A 23098-nucleotide genomic window follows, 5' to 3' on the forward strand; every position below is an offset into this window, starting at 1 on the left:
TTCTAATCCTATTTTCCAGCACTTGGTCCATAGCTTTGTGTGCTATGGAGTTTCAAGTGCTCATCTAAATGTTTCTCAATGTATGTGAAAAATTGTCAGCAGACAATTTTCTGTGATGTTTCATGATGTAATACGGTGTATTGTTTAATCACAGTGTTTCCTGATACCGACTATTCCCATAAAATTAGAAAGTTTGATAATTGCTGGATGCAAGATCTGGTAATGAACAGTGTTCCAAATAAGCAAGCAAGTCCATTATTTGTTGACAGTTTTTTATTCGCTCATCTTCAGAAGCATCAATTAAACAGCAAATACGTTTTAGACATCTGTTTCTTCACACAAGGGAATGAAAACAATTAATGAGCTAGTTACTGAGTAGGCTCAACAGTGGTAAATCTGACCACCGGTTCAGTTTATGTAATTGAGGTCGGTGTTGATACCTTGACACAGGATCCACACAGTAACCACAAATTTTTAACGATGAATGATTTATTGCACTATTTTCTATTCTCTTTTCTGCAAGTTACATTGAAAGTCTTTAAGACATATCTGAATTAGTGTTGCGAAATCACCTGAGGTGATTTAATTTTAATTATAAACTTTGTTTGCCTGTTCCGGCTGTGCTTGTGTGACTGATTGTTGGAGCCTTGGCTCATGTTGATCTCTGCTCAGCTCATCCTCAGTGGCATTGCCTGGAATATAAAATATGGGTTAAAGTCACAGGCCAGAGTGGTACTTTCATGACAGGTTTAGTTAATGGTCTACGTGATACAGGGTGCACCATTGGGTCTCTCACTAACCATTTACAATGATCTAATGCACTGAATTCTGAATTCTCCCTCTGTGTACCCGAACAGGCGCCGCAATGTGGCGACTAGGAGCTTTTTCACAGTAACTTCATTGCAGTGTTAATGTAAGCCTACTTGTGACAATAAAGATTATTATTAATGAATTAAGTCACATAAATCCAAACTTTTCTTTCTTTCACAAGCACCCACAGAGGATGAACGTAAACAATGGGTATGACATATACTCTGGGCTGTATTCTCTGCCCCGCCGCACCACATATCTGTTTCACCCCGCCAGTGGGATGCTCCGTTACGCTGGCTGGCCAATGGGGTTTCCCATTGTGGAGCAGCTCCACGGCGTCGGGAAACCGCAGGGCTGCCGGCAAAACGGAGCATCCCGCCGGCAGAGAATCCAGCTGCCTATATTTGGTTTTGCAATCATCCATTATAGCTTATCTTCCGACCATATATGTATCATTGTTACCATGCTTACAACTCACTTCCAGATAAAATATGAGAAAAACATTGAGGTCACTGAGTTCATTTATATCACAGGCCATGTGCAAACTCCTGTATTTCTGCCCAGACTGTTTTACTCTCCTGAGGGAAATGCTGCATAAGTGTTTTCTAAAAACGTATTAGTTGTTCTTTAATCACACTGCCCCTCCCGTGCTTCTTTTCCAGTTTGGACTTGTTTTCGCTCTTTCCTTCACAAAACATTTAAAATATTTATCTCATGAGGGTGCTGCATAAATACCTGTTGTGACGCTGGGTGTCTGTTCTACATATCCACCGTCTGCGTGAGAAGAAACTATTTTTTCTTAGGTTGAAGGATCAAACTTGTGTTCGCAATAGAGAGCTGTGTTCAAGGAGAGAGGGGTGGTGATGGGGGTGCAGGGTGTGGGAGGGGGCACTGCTACAGTGTTATAGATTTATCGCTAAACTCCCCGTTGCAGCATGAGATTTCTTAATTTAATCAGCAATCTCTAACCAGACTTGCTTTCTTTTCAACACGAGTGACAGACATATTCTGTGCCTCACCTGACTGGTACTGGAGCTTACAGAGCACTCATAGGGGAGCACATTTTCCTACTCCTACACAGCAGCACAGTGGTTAGCACTGCTGCCTCACCGCGCCAGGGACCCAGGTTCAATTCCAACCTTGGGTACTGTCCATGTGTAATTTGCACTTTCTCCCCCTGTCCACGTGGCTTTCCTCCGGTGCTCCAGTTCCCTCCTACAGTCCAAAGATCTGCAGGTTAGATAGATTGGACATGCTAAATTGCCCTTTTGTGTCTGAAGATGTGCAGGCTAGCTGGGATTATGGGGACAGGGCAGGGGAATAGGCCTAGGTAGGGTGTTCTCTCTGAGGGTCAATGCAGACTCGATGGGCTGAGTTGTGTCCTTCTGCACTGGAGGGATTCTGTGGACTTAAGTACAATCGGCACTGCAAGAAATGTTAGCTTTCCCTCTCTGGCTGCGGCCAGCTAACTGTACAGGCCAAGAGTCAACATCCCAGTGAGATTAACCCAGAACATGAAGAAAAAGTACGTGGGCGTGGAATCAATCTCACTGGGATGATGACTCCTGACCTGTAGTCAGCGATCACAGTCAGAGAGGGAGGACTATCATTGCTCACAGTGCTCAGGTTGCAGATTGTGTTTAAGTCCCATAGAATTTCATACAGTGCAGAAGGGAGGCCACTCAGCCCATCGAGTCTACACCAACCCTCTGAAAGAGCACTCTACCTAGGCCCACTCACCCACCCCAACCCTGCGCATTGATCAATGGCCAATCTACCTCACCTGCCGATCTTTGGACTCTGGGAGGAGCACCCGGAGGAAAACCCACGCAGACACAGGGAAAAGTGCAAACTCCCACACAGACAGTCATCCAAGGGCGGAATCGAACCTGGGTCCCTGTGAGGCAGCAGTGCTAACCACTGTGCCAACCTATATTCCTGGAGATTTTACATCTGAAGTGTATTCCTGGAAATGTAATCACATGACTTGTTCCCATGCTCCAGCGTTAGTCAGCCAACACATCCATTGGAAAGCAAAAAGATTCTTTACCCAATTGGGATAATTGCCAGACTGACAGGCAAACAGCCTTTTTTTCCCCCATTTTTCAATATTTAATACCTGTGAAAGAGAATGTTCACAGAAAATGATTTTAAAAATATTTTCAACATTAGTAGTTGTGTCCTGGAGATTGAACTTCAATTCCGGAAGATTCCAGGCCAATCCGGCGGGATGGCTGCTGCTACTTAATCATTATAGATTGATTGTGAAGAAAAGAGGAACTGGAATTTTTTTAATTTTGAATTGCTATCCAAGTGAGTGCTATTTTTTCCAAATCTTTTCTTCTGCATGTCTGGCACAGGCTTGGAGGGCTGAAGGGCCTGTTCCTGTGCTGTACTTTTCTTTTTTCTTATACCACCTACAAACTGAAAACCTACTCGATTATTATAATGCTTGATGTATTAATACACAAATGTTGAATATATTAACATTTCAATCACTTTCCCCAAGAAGAAGGGAACATAGAAACTTAGGGATTGCTGGATGGGTAAATTCAAGGTTCATCTAATTTGCCTTCTACCATCCTGGTCATCACATGTTACAACGATAATGGAATTGTCCATTAATCATAACAATCAATCTCTATAAATTTGTTCACAACAAACACAGACATAAGATGGACAACCTCCCAATGGTGGAGAAGGTTGGCACTGCAAATCCCAAGTCCTGTTTTGCTCCCAAGCTTACTGCACTCAACCCTTGTCATGTTTCAAATTACATAGTGAGCAAAATATTATTTTCTGAATCAAATCTCTATGCCTATCTCTATGTGATTCTCGTACTTTAGAATCATTAAACAAAAACGTACGGAAGTAAGCCATTCAGCCCCATCATGATGGTGCTAGGTCTTTGAAAGAGCTATCAATTTGTTGCATTTCCTTTACACTTTGCCCAATGCCCTCCAATTTATTTTCCCCTTCAAGTATTTATCCAATAATCCTAACCCTTTGAAAGTATTACTAAATCAACTTCTACCAGCCTTTTTAAATCATTCATTCCAGATTATGGGAACAGGACCACATAAAAGTATCGGCCCTATCTAGCCTTTCATTCTTTCGCTGATATTTAAAATAAATTTAAAGTACCCAATTTTTTTCCCCAATTAAGGGGCAATTTAGCATGTGCCAATCTGCATATCCTGCACATTTTGGGTTGAGACTCACGCATACACAGGGAAAATGTGCAAACTCCACCGGACAGTGATCCGTGGTCGGGTTTCGAACCCGGGTCCTCGGCGGCATTAATCACTGCGCTACCATACTGCCCTCTTTTGCTGATTATTTACTCTGTGAAAGAACCCTACATGATTTTAAACATCTCTATTAAATCATCCCTTAACCTTCTTTGCTCTTCATGTAATTGAAGTCCCGCATCCCTGCTCGCATTCTAGTTAAAAACAGAAAATGCTGGAAAACCTCAGCAGGTCGGACAGCATCTGTGGCAAGGAAACAGAGGGAACATTTTGAGTTCATGTGGCTCTTGACAGAGAGTCATATGGATTAGAAATTATAACTCTGTTTCTCTCTCCACAGATGGTGCCTGACCTGCTGAGCTTTTCCAATATATTTTTGTTTTTATTTCCAATTTCCAGCATCCATAGTAGTTTACTCTTATTACCATTCTAGCTAAGCTCCTCTGCGCCCTCTCTCAGGACTTGTTTGCTTCCTAAAATGTGGTTCCTAGAATTGGACACAATACTTCAGATGGATTACTGAAATACAGCAAGAATAATTTCCAGTATGTGGGATTTGGGAATTGGGACGGGTTTTGCAACTTGACGATCAAAACACAGTGCTTCATGTGGCAAATATGTACCTAGGAGATTTGAGACTGAAGGTCAGTATACCCAATTCAGGGCCTGCACACTTTATACCACCCATTCATTTTAATGAACAGAAAACCATGCAGGTCATGAACTAGGTGCACTTACCACGGTCTCCAAGCTCCTGAGATGCATTCCCGTGAAACTCTGCAACACAAGAATTAGAATTAACTCATTATTTCCAGTATGCAGGTTGTGCAATATTATTTCCAGCATTATGTTGCTATTCATGAAAGGAAGAAGTTGAATGTATAGAGCACCTGCCAGGAAAGTACTTTTGATGTTTGATCATTTTTGCAATGCAGGAAAATGTGGCAAGCAATTTCACAGAATGACAGAATTGTTGCAGCGCAGAAGGAAGCCATTCAACCCATCGGGTCGGCACTCGCTCCACGAATGAGCAATCCCTTAATGCCATTCTCCAGCCTTCTCCCCGTAACCCACATATTCATCCTTTTCGCATCATAGTCCAATTTTCTTTTGATTGAACCTGCCTCCACCACACTCAGGTAGTGCACTCCAGACCGCAACCACTCACTGTGTGAAATTTTATTTTTCTCGTATTACTTACACAGAAACAGGAGTGAGATCATTGGCCAGATATTAGGGGCAGCAGGGTAGCATGGTGGTTAGCATAAATGCTTCACAGCTCCAGGATCCCAGGTTCGATTCCTGGCTGGGTCACTGTCTGTGTGGAGTCTGCACGTCCTCACCCTGTGTGCGTGGGTTTCCTCCGGGTGCTCCGGTTTCCTCCCACAGTCCAAAGATGTGCGGGTTAGGTGGATTGGCCATGCTAAATTGCCCGTAGTGTCCTAATAAAAGTACGGTTAAGAGGGGGGTTGTTGGGTCACGGGTATAGGGTGGATACGTGGGTTTGAGTGGGGTGATCATGGCTCGGCACAACATTGAGGGCCGAAGGGCCTGTTCTGTGCTGTACTGTTCTATGTTCTATGTTCTATATTCAGTTTACTTAAAAACTGAAAGAGAAGAGTTGTTTAAGTGTTCCAGCAGCCATTACATTCATATTTCAGCGCATACCCGAGTAGATTCTCTGTTTTCAAGGTTGCATTTCACAAAACATTCCTTTCGTGCTTTTGACTTTTCTGTTTGTGTACCACTTCCAAATAGTAACTCTACTGGTGTCAACCTCCACAAAAACTACCTCCATTAGCAGCACTGTGGGAGAATTATTTACATTATCATGTCATCAGAGCTCAGTTAACTTTGGCTGCACCCATCTCAGCCGTCAGGGGATGGAGAGTATCGCTTTCAATTTATCACAAAATTCTATTGTTAATAAAATAATAAGCTTGACTGGTACGAAAGCACAGATTAGGAAATAGGGTGGCTCTTAATTTGTTAGAGTATAAAAGAGGTGATCGTGTGTTAGCAGCCCGGAGCGAAAATAAAAATTGGGAGAAATGCAAAACGGGCTGCCAACTCCCGACCACCTATTTTACATTAAAGTTCAAGTCAAGCACTAACCCAAACTATGCTGTTTCACATTTAAAAAGAAAGAAACAAGGAAAAACTTGCATTTATATAGCGTCTTTCATAATTTCAGGGCACCCCGAATTGCTTTACAACCAATGAAGCTCTTTGTGAAGTGGGGTCACTATTGTGACATAGGAAACAAGACAGCCAGTTTGCACGCAAAAATCTCCCGCAGATAGAATTGAAATAAATCACAGATCATCTCAAAACATAGGGCTGCATTACAGGCTGAGTGCCGGCTACCCGCACCCCAGCCAATGTTTCAGGGGTGAGCCCACCTCTGCTTCGCTGGCTCGACCTGCTTTAATGTTTTGGGTGGCACCCCTTTAATTAGTTGAAATGGGATTTCCGTCCATCTCCAGAAAGATATCCCGCCTCATAGGGCTGACTCTGCACACTGGCAGTGCTAAGCAGGAGTATTGGATACCACTGGTACTGCAGGTATGTCAAGGAGGTGGCATTCAACAATAGACCTGGTCATTCAGGTAAGAGATCTCAGTGGGGCCATTCTGACAGGCCAAAGTGAGGGTTGGAGAGGGGGGGGGGTGACATCAGGGGGCAAAACTGTAGGAGGAGGAGCCTCCAATTGACACAGGGGCCCAGGAAACAGGCACCTCCCCCCCTTTAACTGTTCAACAGTTCACATGGTTAAACCTGCCAATGTACAGGCCCTTCCAGCTGCCAGTTATATCAGAGTGATGGCAGGTTGAAGTCTTAATTGGGCATTATTTGCACACTTAAGGACACAAGTGGGTCAGGGCAGACAACCCATTCGAAGCCTCCCCGGCTGCCTTTAAAACCATGGAGAGTTTTGGTTGGGGCGTTCGTGGAGGGAGGTGTGTGTGCAGCCCGACCGGCGGTGGGTGCGCCACCACTGACACAGTGCCCTAATTTGCAGATGCACCCACCCTTTTTCCTGCCTGAAGATGGCCTTTAAATTCAATACATTGAATCACGGAATATTGACAGCATATTGAGTCCCTTATAAAACCATACGATATAGGAGCAGAATTAGGTCATTCAGCCCATCGTGCTCTGCCATTCAATCATGACTGACATGTTTGTCATCCCCATTCTCCTGCCTTCTCCCATAACCACTGATCTCCTTATTAATCAAGAATCTATCTATGTCTATATTAAAGACACTCAGTGATTTGGCCTTCACAGCCTTTTACGGCAATGAGTTCCACAAATTCACCACCCTCTGGCTGCAGAAATTCCTCATCATTTCTGTTTTAAAGGATCGTCCCTTCAATCTGAGGCTGTGCCCTCAGGTTCTGTTTCTCCTACCGTGCAAACATCTTCTCCACGTCCACTCTATCTAAACCTCTCGGTATTCTGTGAGTTTCGATAAGAGCCCCCCCATCCTTCTAAACTCCATCGAGTAGAGTACTCAACTGCTCCTCATATGACAAGCCCTTCATTACCGGGTTCATTCTTGTGAGCCTCCTCTGAATCCTCTCCAAGCCCAGCACATCCTTCCTGAGATTCGGTGCCCAAAACTGCTCACAATACTTCAAATGGGGTCTGGCCAGAGCCTTATACAGCCTCGGAAGTACACTCCTACTCTTGGATTCTAGCCCTCTTGACATGAAAGCTAACTGCCAACTGAATCTGCATGTTAACATTAAGAGAATCCTGAAGTAGGACTCAAGTCCCTAGATGCTTCAGATTTCTGAAATCTTTCCCCATGTTTGCCTCTATTCTTCCTACCAAAGTGCATAACCTCACACTTTTCCACATTGTATTCCATCTGCCACTTCTTTGCCCATTCTCCTAACCTGTCCAAGTCCTTCTGCAGTCCCCCTGCTTCCTCAATACTACCTGTCCCTCTCCAGATCTTTGTGCCATCTGTAAACTTAGCAACAATGCCCTCAGTTCCTTCTTCCAGATCATTAATGTATATCGTGAATAGGTGTTGTCCCAACATTGTTCCCTGTGGAACACCACTAGTCACCGGCTGCCATCCTGAAAAAAGACCCTTTTATCCCCACTCTCTGCCAGCTGCCAGTCAATTCTCTATCCATGCCAGTACCTTGCCCCTAACACCATTGGCTCTTATGTTTAGCAGCCTCCTGTACGGCACCTTGTCAAGGCTTTCTGAAATCCAAATAGATAATGTCCACTGGCTCTCCTTTGTCTAGCTTCCTTGTTACCTCCTCAAAGAATTCTAATAGATTTGTCAAGCATGACCACAAAGCCGTGGTGATTCAGCCCCATTTTAGCATGCACTTCTAAGTATTCCGCAATTTCATCCTTAATAATAGACTCTGAAATATTACCAATGACCGAAGTCAGTTTAACCAGCCTACAATTTCCTGCCTTTTGCCTCCCTCCCTTCTTAATCAGGGGTGTTACATTAGCCATTTTCCAGTCCTCTGGGCCCATCCCGGACTCCAGTGATCCCTGAAAGATGACCACCAATGCCTCCGCAATCTCCCCAGCTATCTCCTTCAGAACCCTGGGATGTAGTCCACCTGGACCAGGTGATTTATCCATCTTCAGACCTTTCATCAGCAACTTCTCCTTGATGGCCACTACACTCACCATTGACCCCTGACTCTCTTGAAGTTCTGATATACCACTGGTGTCTTCCATCATGCAGACTGATGCAAAGTATCTATTCAGTTCTTCTGTCATTCCTTTGTTCCCTATTATTACTTCTCCAGCCTCATTTTCCAGTGGTCCAATGTCCATTCTTGCCTCTCTCTTTTATATATCGAAGAAACCTCTTGCAATCTTCTTTTATATTACTAGCTAGCTTGCACTCCTATTTCACCTGCTCCCCCCGATTTCATCTTTAGTTGTCCTCTGCTTGCTTTTAAAAACGTCCCAATCCTCTGGCTTCCCATTAATCCTTCCAACCGTGTATGCTTATTCTTTTGATTCTATGCTGCCCTTCACTTCCCTTGTCAGCCATGGTGCCTCATCCTCCCCTTAACATTTTTCCTTCTCCTTGGGATGAATTTCTGTTGTGCCTCCCAAATAATCCCCAAAATCCCCTGCTACTGTTATTAACTGTTTTCCCTGCTAGGCTCCTTTCCCAATCAACTCTGGCCAGCTCCTCCCTCATGTCTTTGTAGTTACCCTTATTTAATTTTAATACCGTTACATCTGATTCCAGCTTCTCCCTCTCAAACTGCAGGGTAAATTCTATCATATTGTGGTCACTGCTCCCTAAGGGTTCCTTCACCTTAAGTTCCCTAATCAAGTCTGCCTCATTACACATCACCAAATCCAGAATTGCCTGTTCTTTAGTGAACTCTACCACAAGCTGCTCCACAAAAACATCTCTTAAACATTCCACAAATTCCTTTTTTTGGGATCTGCTACCAACCTGATTTTCCCAGTCAACCTGCATATTGAAGTCCCCCATGATTATTGTAATATTGCCTTTTTTACATGCCTTTTCTATCACCTGATTTATTTTCTGCCCCACATCCCGACTACTGCTCTGGGGCCTGTACATAACTCCCATCAGGGTCTTTATTCCTTTGCGATTCCTCCACTCTACCCACAGAGATTCAATGCCTCCTGATCTTATATCGCTTCTTGCTATCGATTTAATTTCATTTCTTGCTAAAAAGACAACCCTGACCCTCTGCCCATAATTTCAATAGGACACACATCCTTGAATATTTAATCCCAGCTCTGATCCCCTTGCAGCCAATTGAACCGGCCAATTTCAATGTGCACTACAAGCTCATTTACCTTGTTTCATATACTGCGTACATTTAGGTACAACATCCTCAGTCCTGCGTTGACCACCCCCTTCTCATAGTTGCCGCCTTAGCTGCTGCTTCCCCCCACTGTTTAGTTTATAGCCTATGTGTTTCATGTGCCTATGTCAGCTCAAAAGGTACCATCCAGCTTAATCACACTTTTCAGTTCTTAGTCTGTAGGCATTTAGGTTACGGCTCTTCAAATACATACCCAAGTTCTTTTTGAATGTGCTGAGGATTCCTGCCTCCAGTACCCTTTCACACAGTGAGTTCCAGACCCTACCACCCACTGCTTGAAAGAAAATTATCCACAACACCCGACCAATCCTCTGCCAATTATTTTATCTCTATGCCCACTGTTTATTGAATTTTCTGCTCAGAGAATTAGGTTCCTTCCTATCCATTCTATGTAAGCACCTTGTAATGTTTTGCATTTCACTTAAATCTCTCCTTAGTTTCCTCTGTTTCTAAGAAAATAACCCCAGCCTATCCAACCTTTCCTCATGGCTGAATACTCCAATCCTGGCAATATCCTCGTAAATCTCCTTTGTATCCTCTCTTCTGCGATTGCATCCTTCCTTCAATGAAGTGACCTAAATTATACGCTACAGTCTAGCTGTGTCTTAACTGCTATTGTATTCAGTTCTAGCATAACCTGCCTGTTTTTATATTTTATGCCTCAACTAATAAATTTGCCTTCTTAAGCACCTTAACTGTTTGTTCTGCTGCCTTTAAGAATGTAGGCTCAGGCACTCCAAGATCCCTCAATTATTTTACTCTGCTCATTATCCTCCCATTCGATGGACATTCCCTTGCCTTGTTCGTCCTCCCCAAGCACATTACCTCCTACTTCTCCGGATTGAACGCAGTTTGCCTTCTTTTTGCCCACCTGACTAGGCCACTGATACCTTCTGCAGTCTAAAGCTTTCTTCCTCACTATCAACCGCACAACCAATTTTTGTATCATCTGTAAACTTCATAATGATGGCCCCTTACATTTAAATCTGTTGTAGTTGGTATAGTTAGTTAATGCATAAATGTTGGCCAGTACATTGGGAGAAATTCCCCTGCTCTTCTTCAAATCGGACCACAGGATCTTTTAGTCCCACCTGTAAAAGAGATAGGTCTTCGGTTTCACATCTGTCCCGAAATTTGGAAAGTGCAGACTGTGCACTTTGCTTACCCATGGATGCCAGGAATGTCTGAACGTAGTCATTCCAGAAGGAGCACTCTGCGGTCATCAATCCTTTTTTGTTTTTCAGGGCAGATGAAAACTCTTTGTAGTTACTGCCACTGGTGCTTTCGAAGAAGCTGGGCCATGGAGGCAGGGTCTCACTGGTGGAGCGTCTAGAGAAGGCGAAGGGATAGTTGGGGTTGCTGAAAAAAACAAAATTGGAAAAGATGCAGATTGAAGAGCACAGGAATGATTTGCTGAACTTGCATCACCATTTTATATCCCTGCTGACTGGCCACACACATCAGGAATTTGAAGATGAAAATCACCCTCCATTTCCTTCTTCATAACTGGAACTTTCTGGATGGATTTATTGGGCAGACGCTCCCAACTGTGATCAATGTTCAAAGTGAATGTATGATTTCTCAGGGGCAGCTAGGATTGGGCAACAGATGCTGACTGCGATGCTCACCTCCAATGGAAGAATGAAAAAAAAGCTTGAGAATTGGTATTGCAGTGCTGTAGGGCCCGATCTAACGGGACAGAAACAGAGTCCTGTTTTAGGTGTGTTTAGTGGGTGTTTCTCAGCGACGGCAGCGTCGAGAGCAACACCACTATTTAACAGCACTTTGTCTTTTTTTTGGCTTCAACTTGCCAGTGCAGGAAAGGTATTCGCTGATCGGGGCGCCATTTTTAAAGGCAGCCCTATCTTTCAAACCCCCCTCAGCGAACCCACAGTGGCCTCCAGAACCCCCCCCCCCCCCCCCCCCCCCCACTGTACACAACGTACTTCTTATGGGGTCCTTGAGCCCCCCCCTCAACCCACCCCTTAAGGGCAAAGCACCCCCAGGCCTGACCTCTGGCATGGGCAACTTGGCACCGCCAGTCTGGCACCTTGGCAGTGCCCCGGCATCCTGGCTGTTCCACCCAGATACCATGCCTGGGTGACAGTGCCAAGATGCCAGGCTGGCAGTGCCAAGGAGCTGAGATGCCAAGTGGAGTGCCACCCTGCCCAATGCTCAACCACCCCGGGATCTCCATTGGCCTGGAAGACCCCCAGGTGCCATTACGCCTGGTCCATGTTGTGTGGACCAATACTAAATGGTGCCCTGGCGAGATCTCCCAGGCACAACCGGTGAATCCAGGCCCTGGGTGAAACTGGCGAACGCATATTTAAATCAGTGTAATGGCATCAAGTTGGATGTGACGAGGGGACGAGGGGAAATGCACACCTCAGGGATATGCTGGTTCGGTTATGGAGATAGGGCAGGGTGGGCTGGGGAGTAGGCCTAGGTAGAGTGTTCTTTTGGAGGGTCGGTGCAGAGTCGATGATCCGAATGGGCTCGTTCTGCACTTCAGTGATTTATGATTTGATGAATGACATCGCATTCAGAATGATAATTTGCGTTTCTATAGCAAGGTTAACATAATAAATACTAAAAGGTGCCTCACGGGAGAGAAAAGAGATCATACAGTTGTAGAATCCCGACAGTGCAGAAGGAGATCATTTGGTCCATCGAGTCTGCACTGACCCTCTAAAAGAATGCTCTACCTAGGTCGAATCCCCCACCCATCCCACCCTATCCCCGTAACCTAACCTGTACATCTTTGGACTGTGGGAGGAAACCGGAGCACCCGGAGGAAACCTACGCAGACAAACGGAGAACGTGCAAACTCCACACAGTAACCCAAGGTCGGAATTGAACCCAAGTCCCTGGCACTGTGAGGAAGCAATGCTAACCATTGTGCCACTGTGCCACCTTGGAAGCATGTTTGAAAAATATAAATGGAAGATGAATGAAAGCATGCTCGAAAAGATGGCTGTTGAGGAGGACTTTAGCTTATTTTAAGTGGGTTAAAGAGTCTGTCAAGGAAACAAAGAGATTTTCAGATCAATATCTCTGTGGTTGATGCCTTTGGGACAATTTCAGAGCCACTGAGACTTGTCCATTATGGGGAAATAGTACACCATCACTTTCCTTCCCTTCTTTGTCTCTCCCTCTCATTATGCCTCTCTATTTCTGCACCCTTTTACTCTCTATTTCACTCTGCATGTTCCCTTCTTCTTTCTGCCTGCCAGTTATACTTCACGGGCAATGTAATAATTGTGAAACATTTCATTGCTCACCCCGACTTGACAAAGTTGGCAATGTACTGGATGATTGCGAGCGACAGACTCCGCTCCTGCACCGTGAACAGCTGCTCCGATTCTGGGTGGAGAGGCAGTCCGAAGATCAACTGCACATCCGACGGAAGACTTGCACTGAAGCAGGAAAAGAACACATTCACATGAGTACATGGTAACCAAAAAAGTGCTGTTGGTAACGCACTGCCAAATATAGACATGAACCAGGCAGACAACAGCCCATTGTAGCCCGGGAACTGGCCTCAGTACCAGGGGAATATGGAAGAGTGGGAGGGGGTGGGGAGGGAGAATCAATTCTTAATCACTATGCAATGGATCCTGTTGAACCGCGTACATGTCCAGAAACAGTATGAGGACAAGATGGGCTGGATATACAAATAATTCAACAGCCTGCTGCCACTCACTCTTTTAGCTCAAACATGGCCTCTCGCAGGAGGTACTGAAGAACCAGAAGCTTTGAAGAAATCACAGGCGAGCAGCTGTTACTTTCCATTCTTCAAAGATATTAGGGTTGAATCAGTCACTCTGGCAAAAATCCTCGTGGAGCACAGTAAACATGTCTCTTACTTAAGGTTAAGCAGGGAGCATAATGAATGGGGCCCTGTGGAATTCCAAACATGCTGTCCTTTAAGTTCAGCTTCCCAAAATTAAAGTAATCGCTGAAAGGCAAGTAACTATGAGTGTGAATCTCCCAAAAAGTGACTCAGTGTCATTGTGGGTGAGTGTGGCGAAGTGTTTCCTGTTACCGTTTTGGGTGAGATCCAGCCAGTCAGTTTTTGGAGGCTTGGAGAGTTTCTTCCGGTCTAGCCCAGCTGAACACGCCGGCAGGACCGGCTTCTCAGAGTTCGGGGCATCAATTTCATAGTGTGTCCCAATCACGAAGGGAACTTGAGGGTACCCTACATTCCCCAGCCACAGACAGTGCCACTCCCCGCAGATATGGAAATTACTTCACTCAAAGGAATTCTCTACCCCAGAGGATTGTGGATACTCCATCCTTGGACATATCTAAGGCTGGGAAAGACACAGTTTTGGTCTCTCAGGGAGTCGTGGGATATGGGGAATAGGCAGGGAAGTAGAGTTGGAAGTCCAAGTTCGGCTAATGATCACATGGAATGACAGAGCAGGCTTGATGGGCCTTATGGTCCAATCCTGTTCCGACATCTTATGCTCTCATGCATATCTGTACCCCATCATGGTCAAAGTCATGAAGTCATTTACAACTAAATCCTCTCATTCTCACATCTTTCACAGAAAATGTAAACAATAAATATATTTTTTAATGTCCCGTTGCTTTTACTCCAGGGTTGCACATAGCAGTGTGAATTTTTGGTCCCGCTAGCAGCAGGCAGGATAGGAATATTTGGAGTGCGGCCAAAAGTCAATTGTCCCAGCCGTGACTTTTCCCGCCGCTGATGGAAGTGCAATTTATCGGTGGGATGTGGGTTTCATTGGCAAGGCCAGCATCTTTTCCCCCTCCCTAATTGCCCTTGAAGAGGTATTAATGAGCTGCCTTCTTGAATCGCTGCAGTCATGTGGTGTTAAAGAGGGAGTTCCAGGATATTTACATGGCAACAGCGATATATAGGATGGTGAGTGACTTGGAGGGGAATTTCCAGGTTGTGGAGTTCCCATGTGGATTTGGAAGGTGCTGCCGAAGAAGCCTTGGTGAATTCCAGCACTGCATCCTGTAGAAGGTTTACACTGCTGTCACTGTGTGCCAGTGGTGGAGGGACTGAATGTTTGTGGATAGTGTGCCAATCAAGCAGGCTGCTTTGTCCTGGATGGTGTCATGCTTCTTGAGTGTTGTTAGATCTGTGCTAATCCAAACAAGAGGAGAGTATTCCATCACACTGCTGACTTGTACATTGTAGATGGTGGACAGGCTTTGGGGAGTCAGTAGGTGAGTTACTTGCCAAAAGATTCCTAGCCTGCTGTTGTAACCACAGTATTTATATGACTGGTCAAGTTCAGTTTACGGTCAATAGTAACCCCCAGGATGTTGATAGCGGGGGATTTGGCAATGGAGCAATCCACTGTTTCAAATTTCAAATGGGTTGTCAACAGATTAATCCCACAGAATTGTGCTAGCTGTTGATTCAAATCTTTTTGCATCGTATTTGGGACTTTAATGAGGCTCATGTATGAAGTTGACACAAACATCTCAGCACACTGAGAATAGAAGAGTGCTTAATTTCAGCTCTTCCACTGCAACAGATCCCTTCCAATGCACAAGATCACTGAATCAACCCCATCATTTCTTCACAGCTCTTATAGTGTAACCATCAGGTATATTGTTTATTAATCTTAACAGCACCAACAGTCTCCCTTCATTTATCAACATCAATGTAACCTTGAGTGATTTGCTGCATCTCTACTGCGAAGGCTCCTGCTAAAAAAATGTAGTTTCCTGCCATTGACTGTCAAGGGGTGATGGTTAGATTCTCTCTTGTTGGAGATGGTCATTGCTTGGCCCCTGTGTGGCACGGATGTTACCTACCACTTGTCAACCCAAGCCTGGATCTTGTCCAAGTCTTGAGACCTTTGGACCTGGACTGCTTCAGAATCTGAGCAGTTGCAAGTGGTGCTGAACACGGCGCAGTCATCAGCAAACAACCCCACTTCTTTTTTAAAAAATGTTTCTATTGATATTTTGGTACACAAAACAAATATAAATATGAATAAACATTAGGAGACAAATAAAAAAAAAGAAACCAGAATAAAAATAAAAAGTTGAAACTATTTACACCTACATCGGCTTCAACTATACACATTCATACATCACAGTTTCCTTCCTTTTTCTTACAGTATTAGCAGTGGCAGTTGTGGTCCCCTGCCTTTTGCTTCCCAGCGGTTTTCTCTTTGACTTTTCCTCTTTCTCCTTTGGTTCAGATTGTTGTACCTGCTTCCCCCCCCCCCCCCCCCCCCGTGTCTCATGATTCTCTTGTTGGGGCCTGGTTGAGCTTCATGTTTTCCTACCCCCCGACCCCCCATCTTCTTTACTGTGCCGTGACTACCCCCTCCCGTTCTTTGGCTTCCTAGTTGTTGGCTACAAACAGGTCTCAGCACAGCCGAGTGAATGACCCCCCACGTTTTATGGAAGCCTTCCTCCGACCCTCGGATGGCGAATTTAATTTTCTCCATTTGGAGAAATTCCGACAGGCCGTCAGCAGCTGTGGGTGGCACTGCTGACCGCCAGCTGAGCAGGATCTTCCGGCAGGCGATTAGGGAGGCAAAGGCAAGGGCGTTGGCCCTCTTCCCCATGAAGAAATCTGGCTGTTCTGATACCCCGAAGACTGCCATTCTCGGCCATGGCTCCACCCTCACCTCCACCACCTTGCCTCGAAGGAGGCTGTCCAGAACCTAATAAGTCTGGGGCAAGACCAGAACATGTTGGCGTGGTTGGCCAGACCTCCTTGGCACCGTTCGCATCTATCCCCCACCTCCAGGAAGAACCTGCTTAATCAGGTTCTGGTTAAGTGAGCTTGGTGTACCACATTTAGTTGGATTAGGCTTAGCCTTGCACATGTGGAGGTGGAGGTGACCCTGTGCAGTGCTTCGCTCCAGAGTCCCTACCTTATTTCAAACCCCAAGTCCTCCTCCCACTTCTCCCTTGTCTTGTCCAATTGTGTGTTGCCCCCCCCCCCCTTAGCAGTCGTCCATACATGTTGAACCGTTCCTTTTCCTTAAGATGTCCGCATCCAACAGGTCCTCTAGCAGTGATTGTCATTGTGGTCACTGGTGCATCCTTGTTTCACTTCGTAGGAAATCTTTCATTTGTAAGCGCCTGAGCTTGTTGGCCCCCCCCACCCCCTCCCCCCCTCCCCCCCCACCCCTCTGTCAGCTGGAATCTTTCTGTCAGCTCTTCGAGCTTTGTTAGCCTGTTGTTGGTGTAAAAGTTCCTGACAGTCAGTGTCCCCCTGTCCTGTCTCCACCTTTTAAAGGTGGCGTCCATAGTCGCCGGCGTGAACCTGTGGTTATTGCAGATGGGGCTTTATCAGACATCTTGGTTAGCCAAAATGCTGCCACAGTTATTTCCACAACCAGAGCATTGCTACCACCACTGGGCAGGTTGAATATTTATTATGTGGAGATGGCAGTACCGTTTTGGCTAGGGCCTGGAAGGAGATCCCTCTGCAGGAGCCCTCCTCCATGAGCACCCACTCAGTTCCTGGCTTCTTTATCTACCTCTTTACTCTCTCTGCAGTTGTTGCCCAGTGATAACTTTGCAGGTTTGGGAGGGCTAGTCCCCCATGGATCTTGTGCTCTGCAGTAATCACTTTGGGATCCTTGCATTCTTCCCTCCACCGCCTCTATATAAACACCATAATCAGTTTGTCCAGTGAGTTGAAAAAGACCTTGAGGATGTAGATTGGGAGGGATCCAAACAGGAAGAGGAACCTGGACAGTACATTCATTTTGATTGTCTGCACCCTCCCCGCTAGGGAGAATGGGAGTGTGTTCCATCTCTGCAGGTTCTTTTTAACTTCCTCCGTCAGGCTGGTCAGGTTCCACTTGTGGGCAATTTGGATCCCCAGGTAGCAGAATTTGTGTCTAGCCTGTTTAAACGGAAGCCCCTCCAGCTCTGCCCCTCCCCCTTGAGGGTTCACCAGGAAAATCCCACTTTTGTTCAGGTTAAGTTTGTAGCCTGAGAGGGCTCCAAACACTTTCAAGAAGGCCTTCCTTCCATGCTGCATCACGGGTCTGAGATGTAGAGGAGCAGGTCATCCGCATAGAGCAAGACTCTGTGCTCTCTGCCTCCTCTCTGGAACCCGTTCCAGTTCTTTGCCACCCTGAGTGCAATCACTAGTGGCCAGATCGCTGGGGTGAACAGCAGCTGTGATAACAGGCATCCCCCCCCCCTTGTGCCTCTATGCAGCTGGAAGTACTTAGAACTGGTGGTGTTTGTCCATACATTCGCCGTGGGAGCATTGTACAGGAGTTTCACCCACGCGGTGAATCCTGTTCCTAGCTCAAACCGCTGCAATACCTCTATGAGGTACTTCCATTCGACTCTGTCAAAGGCCTTTTCAGCTCCAGGGAGACAATCACCTCAGGTGTTCTCTCCCCAGATGGGGTCTTGATCACATTCAGCAGGTGCCTGATGTTCGATGTCAGCTTAACATCGATGTTAGCCCGTCTGGTCTTCTGTTCCACCTCTGGTATGCAGTCCTCCAGCCTTTTGGCTAGGATTTTGGACAATATTTTCGCTTCTGCATTGAGCAGCAAGATGGGTCTGTAGGAATCACTTTGTTGGGTCTTTGTGGTTTTTCAGGTATTTTCGAGATGGAGGCTGGTGCTAGCATCTGTCTCTCACAGGTGGGGGGTCAGTGAATCTTCTGTAGAAGTCTGCCGGGAAACCGTCCATTTCCAGCACCCTCCCGCCTGCATGGAGCTAATACTCTCAACGACCTCTCCCAGTTCTAGTGGTACTTCCAGGCCCAGTTCTAGTGGTGCTTCCAGGCCCATTTCCTGTCCACAACTGACATGTCCAATCCATCAAGGAACTGCTTCATCCCGACTCCCATGCTGGGGGCTCCGAGGTGTACAGCCCCTGGTAGAAGGTCTCAAAAGCCTTGTTGACATTGTCTGGCTCCGCTACTAACTTGCCTTTGCTATCCTTAATCTGGTCAATTTCCCTGTGGTTGCTTGCTTTCTCAGCTGGTGAGCCAGCAGGTGGCTGGCCTTGTCTCTGTCTTCGTACAGGATCCCCTGTGCCTGGCGCAGTTGGTGCACTGCTTTCCTCGTGAAGAGTAGGTCAAAGTCCCTCTAACTTTTCCTCTCTACCAGGAGCTCTATGGTTGGGTCCTCGGAGTATCACTGGTCTACCTCCAGTCTGGAGTCGACTATCTGTTGACTACCCACCCTCTCCTCCCTGTCTCTCTGTGACTTGTAGGCTACAATTTCACTCCCGATCACAGCCTTCAGCGCCTCCCAGAACGTGGAGGGTTAGACATCCTCATTCTGGATATTAGTAATGTACTCATCTATGGCTTGTGATATTTTCTAGCAGAAAGTCTCAATTTTCTCGCAGATAGCCTCATCGGCCAGGAGGGCCGTGCCCAAACCAAACTCCATGGGGAGGCGTGGGGCACGGCCCGTCTTCCCACCACCCCGCGATCAGTATGATCAGTAGGTGTGTATCAATGTCGGGGATTTCTGTCACGGTCTTCTTTATGAATTTCATATCATGCCATTTGGGAGCGTACACGTTAACGAGGACTAACGGTGCCCCATCTAGGACACCACTGACCAGGTTGTACCATCCCCCTTGGTCCGTAACCTTTGTCACCATGAACATCGTCCTCTTATTTAGTGGAATGGTTACCCCCCTCGAATGGTAGGTCTGTCCCACCCAGCCCTTCGTTATTCACAGTCAGTCCTTCTCCCTCAGGTAGGTCTCTTGGAAGAGGACTATGCCGGCTTTCATACTTTTCAGGTGGGTGAAGACTCTGGAACTATTGGGGGCCATTAAGTCCCCTGACGTTCCAGGTAACTATCCTGATGGGGGGTTTTTGTCCCCCATTCCTTCGGGATCAACCATATTTAACTGTTGGACATGCCCCTGCACTCCAGGGTTTCCCTTTGTTAGAGGGCTGTCCAGAATGGCCGCGGTCACCATTCTCACCATGAGGTCGGGCTCTTGCATTCCGGGGTTTCCCTATGTCCAGGGGGCACCCAACATGGCCGCAAACTGTGAGTTCGCCATGTGGGTGAGGCCCTGCACCCTGGGGTTTCCCTTTGTCCAGGGACCCTCCAAAGTGGTTGTGTGCAACACCATTTTGTTCCAAGTTGCCACGTGTGGCCTGTTGCAGCCAGCTTAATGTCCTTCATATTTCTTCTCCTATTTCTCCCTTACAATAGGTTCTCTCCCCCCCACCCCCCCGTGTTCTTTCCCCCCTACCCCGTAGCTAATCCCTCCTTCCCCTTCCCCCCCCCCCCCCGTTCCTTACCATAATTATCCCTCCATACCCATTGTCTCCCCCCACCCCCACCAGGTGCCTATCCCCTTGCGGGGGATACACTCTCTTGTTCTCCTGCATGAATTCCAGTGCTAGCTACCGGGCTAGTGCGCACCCCCCCCCCCCCCCCCCCCCCCCCCCACCCACTCAGACTTGGAGATATCTTTAACACATTTATTAAACTGTTAACAAATCTCCTACTTGGATTCGACTCTTCTGTTAATCCTGCTATAGCTACTCAGACTGACGAACCAGTCTGCTACACGCCAGGTGGTGGGTGTGATATGTTACAAATCAACCCTGTGTACACACTGAGTGTCTCCACTGGAAAGAGACTGAGCATGTGTGCTGTGTCCCTTTATCTGGGTTGGTGTAATGCCCTCCTGTGGTCGTGTCACCTCTGTGTGTGTCGTGAATGCCCATTGCTCGTGTCCTATCTTACTGACCTATTGGATGAATGTCTGTGTGTCATGTCTCTGTGTTCCCTCTAGTGCCCGTACCAGCCTCCCCGGACAGGCGCCGGAATGTGGCGACTAGGGGCTTTTCACAGTAACTTCATTGAAGCCTACTCGTGACAATAAGCGATTTTCATTTCATTTTCATAGTGTCTAGCTAGTCTACGTGTATTTACATTAACCCCTTGTGTATTTACAGTGATGCATATCACCACAGTCTACAGTTGGTTGGACAGAATGTAAAGGGAATTTTTTTTTCACACTGTACTATAAGAGTCTCACTCTGCGGATTTCTTTGCTGCCCCTGCTGTCACTTCGGCAATCCGTTCTCTGCGACGAATTGTCTGCATCCATGAGAAAGTGCTTCCTGCCTTGATACGTGACCCAGAGCTTGGGTGGGTACAGCATTCCGAATCTCACACCGTTTCTGTTCAGCGCAGCCTTCACTTTGTTAGATTCAGTCTGCCGCTTCGTCAGGTCAGCCCCAATGTCCTGGTCGATCCGGAACTTGTGACCTTCCCAGCTGCAAGTTTTGGACTGCCTGCCCCAGCGTAGGGTTCTTTCCCGGTCCCGGTATTGGTGCATCTTAGAAATTATCACGCACGGCTGTTCCCCGGATTTGGGCTTTGGTCAGAGCAACTGTTGCGCTCTGTCAATTCCTGGTGGCTTGGGGAAGCTGTCCCTTCCCACCAGGTTGGCCAGCATTTGGGCCACATAGTCTGTGGCGTTCCTACCTTCGATCTCCTCCGGTAGGACGACGATTCGTAGGTTCTGCCGCCTCGACCAGTTCTCCTGGTCCTTGACCTTTCCTCTCAGGTTGCCTTGTGTCACAACCAGCCTTGCCAATTCCTTTTCCAGGGCGAAAATACGGTCGCCCTGGTCAGTTGCAGCACTTTCCAGATCTTTAATAATAATGATAGCTTATTGTCACAAGTAAGCTTCAATGAAGTTACTGAGAAAAGCCCTTGTTTAATTGCTGCCTCCTGGGCTGCCAGTCACCTTTCCGCCTTATCCAGGGCTACCGGCATGGTCGCCATAGCTTTGGCCACCGCATTCTTCACCGCAGCTAGTATGACAGATTTTGTTTCTTCTCGATGTTCCCTCAATTTCCTGGTGTGGGGGGCCTTCTCGTGCGACAGGACAGTTCCTCTCACTCTGGCGACGTTCATGTTTTGCCACCTCGTGTGTCGGCCAGTTTGGTCGTTTGCTGTTTGTCCAGGCCTTTCCAATCCTGGTCTCCACTCATCCTGTGGACTGGCTGTTTGGCATACTTTCCTCCTTCTGTGATTTGTTAGTGATGTGGGGATGATTTGAGATGTTTGCGGGCGTTTTTCAGGCAAAAAGTTCCTATTTTTCAGGTTGGCGGGCCATGAATAATCCACTGCTCCAATTTGAAATGGGTGGTCAAGAGGCTAATCCAACAGAATTGTTCCAGCTGTTTGCATCCAATCTGGGGCTTTAATGAGGCTCATGTATGAAGTTGACACAAACACCTCAAGCTCACTGAAAATAGAAGAGAGTTGAATTTCAACCCTCCCTCTGCAACAGCTGCCTACCAATGCACAAGATCGTCCAATCAACCCCATAATTTATTCACAGCTCAGGTGTATTGCTTATTAACTTTAATAGCGCCGACAATATCTCTCTCTTCATCTGTCAACAGTCTAAGCCTTAGTAGCACCCTATAACCTTGAGTGATATTGCCACATCTCGATTGCTAAAGCTCTTGTCAAGAAGTTGAGTTTCCTGTTTCATTTATTTCCAAATCGACAACTCATCTTCCGTAAAGCTCCACTGAGTTTAAAACCCCTCTTCCCATAACTGCAAGGGCTACTGCACTCCAGAACAGCATCAGGTGAAAAAATGTCTCAAATGCAATCCTTCTTTCCCCTCTAACCTCCAAGTTCACTCTCCATCAATCAGAATTTTTGTTGTCACTTTCCACTGATGGTCTCTTCCAAACTGTACTCTTCATGTTCCTCCGAAATTCCAAATTCGCTTTCAAACAACTGCATTGGGTTAATCAAAATGTTAATTTTATATGCCCCCATGGGCATTGCACATTGCCTATATAGTGCAATGCAGATATGCTGACAATAATGTTTTGATACGTGTTGCTGGATGGCTTTTGCTCACAAAATTACGACCTCCCATCACGAACTGTCTCTATCCTGAAAGTTCTTGGCCGGAATTCTCCATCCAAACACGCTGGCGGGATTCACCGGTATCGTTGCAGTGAATTAAGTTTTGGCTGAGCGACAAATTCTTCGTTCTTAATTGTGGAGGTGGCGGGGTGAATTCGGATTGGAGAATCACGGCCCTCACCTCCTTCAGTCTTGACCGCCTCTTGAATTTATTCTTAGATTTTGATAGCTTCCTATCATCATTCCACGGGTATATCCAGCCCTTTAGACTATTGTAACCCTTTATTTAGGTTGAGAAAAATAAATTTGC

At 46.4% G+C, this 23098-nt stretch overlaps 1 protein-coding gene across 1 annotated transcript in view; it reads right to left on the reverse strand.

Annotated features, from left to right (window-relative positions):
• Positions 1-255: 255 nt before the first annotated feature.
• The window catches only part of tg (thyroglobulin), a 475922-nt gene continuing 453079 nt past the window's right edge, over positions 256-23098 (reverse strand). The window contains exons 47-50 of the mRNA XM_038808459.1: positions 13210-13344; positions 11091-11284; positions 4800-4838; positions 256-692 (exon numbers count right to left, since the gene is read on the reverse strand). Coding sequence (XP_038664387.1) covers positions 589-692; positions 4800-4838; positions 11091-11284; positions 13210-13344 — 472 coding nt within the window. The 3' untranslated portion in view covers positions 256-588. The remainder of the gene's footprint in view (positions 693-4799; positions 4839-11090; positions 11285-13209; positions 13345-23098) is intronic.

This window comes from Scyliorhinus canicula, chromosome 10 (genome assembly GCF_902713615.1).
Source record: "Scyliorhinus canicula chromosome 10, sScyCan1.1, whole genome shotgun sequence".
Taxonomy (NCBI): domain Eukaryota; kingdom Metazoa; phylum Chordata; class Chondrichthyes; order Carcharhiniformes; family Scyliorhinidae; genus Scyliorhinus; species Scyliorhinus canicula.